The sequence below is a fragment of the Rattus norvegicus genome, chromosome 1 (assembly GCF_021556685.1).
Source record: "Rattus norvegicus strain SHRSP/BbbUtx chromosome 1, alternate assembly SHRSP_T2T, whole genome shotgun sequence".
In the NCBI taxonomy this organism is placed as follows: Eukaryota; Metazoa; Chordata; class Mammalia; order Rodentia; family Muridae; genus Rattus; species Rattus norvegicus.
In genome coordinates this window covers 171611468-171615007 of record NC_141534.1, presented here as the reverse complement: position 1 = coordinate 171615007, position 3540 = coordinate 171611468, and the positions used below count along the sequence as shown (strand labels likewise).

The window sequence follows — 3540 nt, the reverse complement described above, 5'->3', positions numbered from 1 at the left end:
TGCCAGCTGTTATTTACCATTTGAATCTAACTTTGTACTGAAAAAAGAAAAGATTTTATGATAATTTAAACAGATTTTCTCTTGTTTAAAAGGTTGCTTCTCTTAAGGACAACTCTTAAAGGCAGATACTTTCTTCCTAGACACAGTACTGATACATGTTTTGAATTATTCTTTTTGTCTGATCTTTAAGCCAGCTCTCACTGAGTGTTTAGGATGGCTTAGAGCTCATGATTCTCTTACTTCAGTATACTGAGCAGTTGATTATGGGTGTGCACCTTGGGACAGGCTTGCTTTGAGTTTTTATTGCTGTGGGGTGTTTTCTTCCTTTCCACAATACATTTGCACTATTATCTTCCCTTGGGGATTTTTAACTATCACTTTTTCTTATACATGATGTAATTACTTAATATTTTAAATTGTCTCCTTGATCCTATTCCATAAAAATGTCTCCACTGTTTAACTAGCAAAATATATTCTCAAACATCTCTGAAAAATGTGGATCTTGGAAACATACTACAGAAAAGATAGGGCAATGTGGCTGTACCAATAACAAAGGAAGTAAAATCCTGCAATGGTTATAAAGTGATCAGTGTTCATCCTCCACACTCATTAATATTCATATGATGATACCAGTTCAAGAATTTTCAGTTTTTAATTATTATCCCACTGAAAATGTGAACAAATTTGAGTCCCAGAATCATGGCAAACAAAACTTTCTCAAGATCAGAAAAGCCAAAGATATGGACTTTTGACATTGATGTTGGGGTAACAGTGATCTGCTCACACATACTGTGTGTACAACACATCTTATGGCACACCACACATGTGTACCAGATAGTACATATATAGACAATCTAGATTATATATATGTATATATATATATATACGTATATATAGAGAGAGAGATAGATAGATAGATAGATAGATAGATAGATAGATAGATAGATAGATAGAGATTGTCTAGAGAGTAGAGTAGGTACAAGTGTAATGATTGGGTAAAATTCCCATTGATTGATTAATAATATATTTAAAATTCAAATACCTTGGAGGAGAACCATCAGAAAAACAACTAAGCACATACATGAGTACACAAATTCTTTAAAAGAACATGCTGGGTAAAAATTAGATAAAGGAGAATTTGAACAGAGGAATATTTTCCCCGTAATCTTGCCTACAAATTTTTATTATAATTTGTACATATATGCAAATATAATATATACTAACTTTAACACTCTTCTGAAAGAAAAGAATATATATATACATATATATATATATATTATTTGTAAACCATGCATAGCTAGCATGAAAGGTAAAAAGAAATCTTTCAAAGATTAGACAGTTAAAGTATTGCTTAGTTGATGTTATCAAAAGCAAAAATTAGATGGTATGAAGAAAAAGTTTACATCTTAAATAAAAATTAACCACTTGTCATCATATTAAAAGTATCTCAGTCACATGCTTCTTTACATAGTGTCATACTTTAGAAAGCAAAAAATATTCTAATGTCTAAAAACATAAGTTAGTCTGCATGCTTCTGAATTTTAAGCAAATGAAAACATATATTTTCTTTCATTTATTATTGTATTTGATTAATACCAAACTCTTTACTCAATTTGTTTGATATTGATGAATACTGATACAACTATCTCTAGAGAATATGAGTATTACATCATTCACATCTCTTTAAAGTTCTTTCAGTTAGCATGTGCATGAATTACAAAGGAATATATAGCTAGGAAATTTAGGATTAGAAAACAGATAATATAGGAAATAACAAACTCCAACTTATTTTAGAACAGAAAAATTAAGAAAATAGGCACAAATATTCATGAAGTTAAGTCATCTATTGACAGTTATCAATATTTTTGAAGCTGTCAACTCCAGGTCTAGTGATACAACTACTATACTATAACGTTTGGAAAATTATAACTAAGGAGAAAACATGTCCATGACGATTGAAAGCAGTGAACTTAGAGAGCTCAAGGGAAGAGATTTTGAGTTCATACTTTCTGTTTACATGAACATGATTTCACTTGTTCAAAATAGGTAGAAGAATCTGAGCCACATGCATGTACTTCTTTTTTTTTTTTTCCTTTTCTTTTTTTCAGAGCTGGGGACCGAACCCAAGGCCTTGCACTTGCTAGGCAAGTGCTCGACCACTGAGCTAAATCCCCAACCCCATGCATGTACTTCTTACAGTCAGACACAGGATTTAAAGTTTTCTCTGAGGTAAAACTGACTAAGAGAACTATGGCTTTTTAGGAGCGTCCATTAAAATTTATGAGAAGAATTTTCTCTCCCTTTAAAAAAGAACCTAATGACCCTCTTTTGTATCTGCTTGGTTTTCACCCCATACACAATAGGGTTCATGGTGGGAGGCATGAGTAGATACAGATTAGCCATAATGATATGTATGTGGGAAGGGATGGTATGCCACCCAAAGCGGTGTGTAAAGAAGGTGAAAAAGGCTGGGACGTAGGTGATGACAATGGCACATATGTGAGCAGTGCAGGTGCTGAAAGCTTTCTGTCTAGCATCTGCCGATGACAGACTCACAGCGGCCCAAAGGATCATGGTGTAGGAAACTGTGATGCACGGGATGTCAAAGTCCCCAATCAGGAGGACAACCATTAAACCATAGATGGCATTGATCTGAACATTGCCACAGGATATTTTAGCAACAGATATGTGGTCACAGTAGGTGTGGGGGATGACATTGCCCTTGCAGTACGGAAAGCGCTTGGTGAGGAATATGAAGGGAATGACAAGAGCCACTCCCCGAAGAAAAGTAAGCATCCCTGCCTTGGCGATGACCACATTAGTGAGGATAGTGGCATAGCGCAGAGGGTAACACATGGCTATGTAGAGGTCCAGGACCATAAGCACAAGCACCCCGGACTCCATTCCTGTGAAAGTGTGCACAAAGAACATCTGAGCCAGGCAGGCCTTAAAGTCAATCTCCTTGAAATTGAACCACGATATGAAGAGAGTGTTGGGAATGGTGCTGGTGCACATGAGCACATCTGTGAAGGAAAGAAGGGCTAAGAAGATGTACATAGGTCTGTGTAAGACCTCTTCAGAATAGATAAGATATATAAGTCCAAAGTTCCCTGTAAGGGCAATGCTATACATGGTAAACAGTGGGAAAAAGATGCACAAATTAACCTCTTCCAGACCAGGGATGCCATTGAGGATGAATGAAGCTGGAGTCAGGCTGCTGACATTTAGAAGTGACATAATGAGTGTTGGAAACTCATGGTAGAGTTGTCTCTGTGAAAAGAAAAATACCCCTAAAGTTCACACACTACATGACCGACATAATTTTATTCCCTATATTGGCTACAGTCTTTCTTGAGGGTCCATCTCTGTCTGATTACATGTGCTCCACCAAGGATTTTATTTGGTGTGGTACACACAGTTGGTATCCATCCCTTTAGTACTAGATGTTCAGAACGTAAAGTCTGGTCTCTGCATCTGAGATGGTGTCATGTCATACATTCCACAGACTGCAGATGGCCTCTAATGGGGCAGCTAGGTTGA

General features: G+C 36.2%; 1 protein-coding gene across 1 annotated transcript; it reads right to left on the bottom strand.

Moving 5' to 3' along the window:
- Positions 1 to 2271: 2271 nt before the first annotated feature.
- Or52n1b (olfactory receptor family 52 subfamily N member 1B) lies at positions 2272 to 3237 on the bottom strand. Its single transcript, NM_001000737.1, is given in 1 exon segment — positions 2272 to 3237. A coding segment is annotated over 1 exon segment (966 nt).
- Positions 3238 to 3540: the final 303 nt, after the last annotated feature.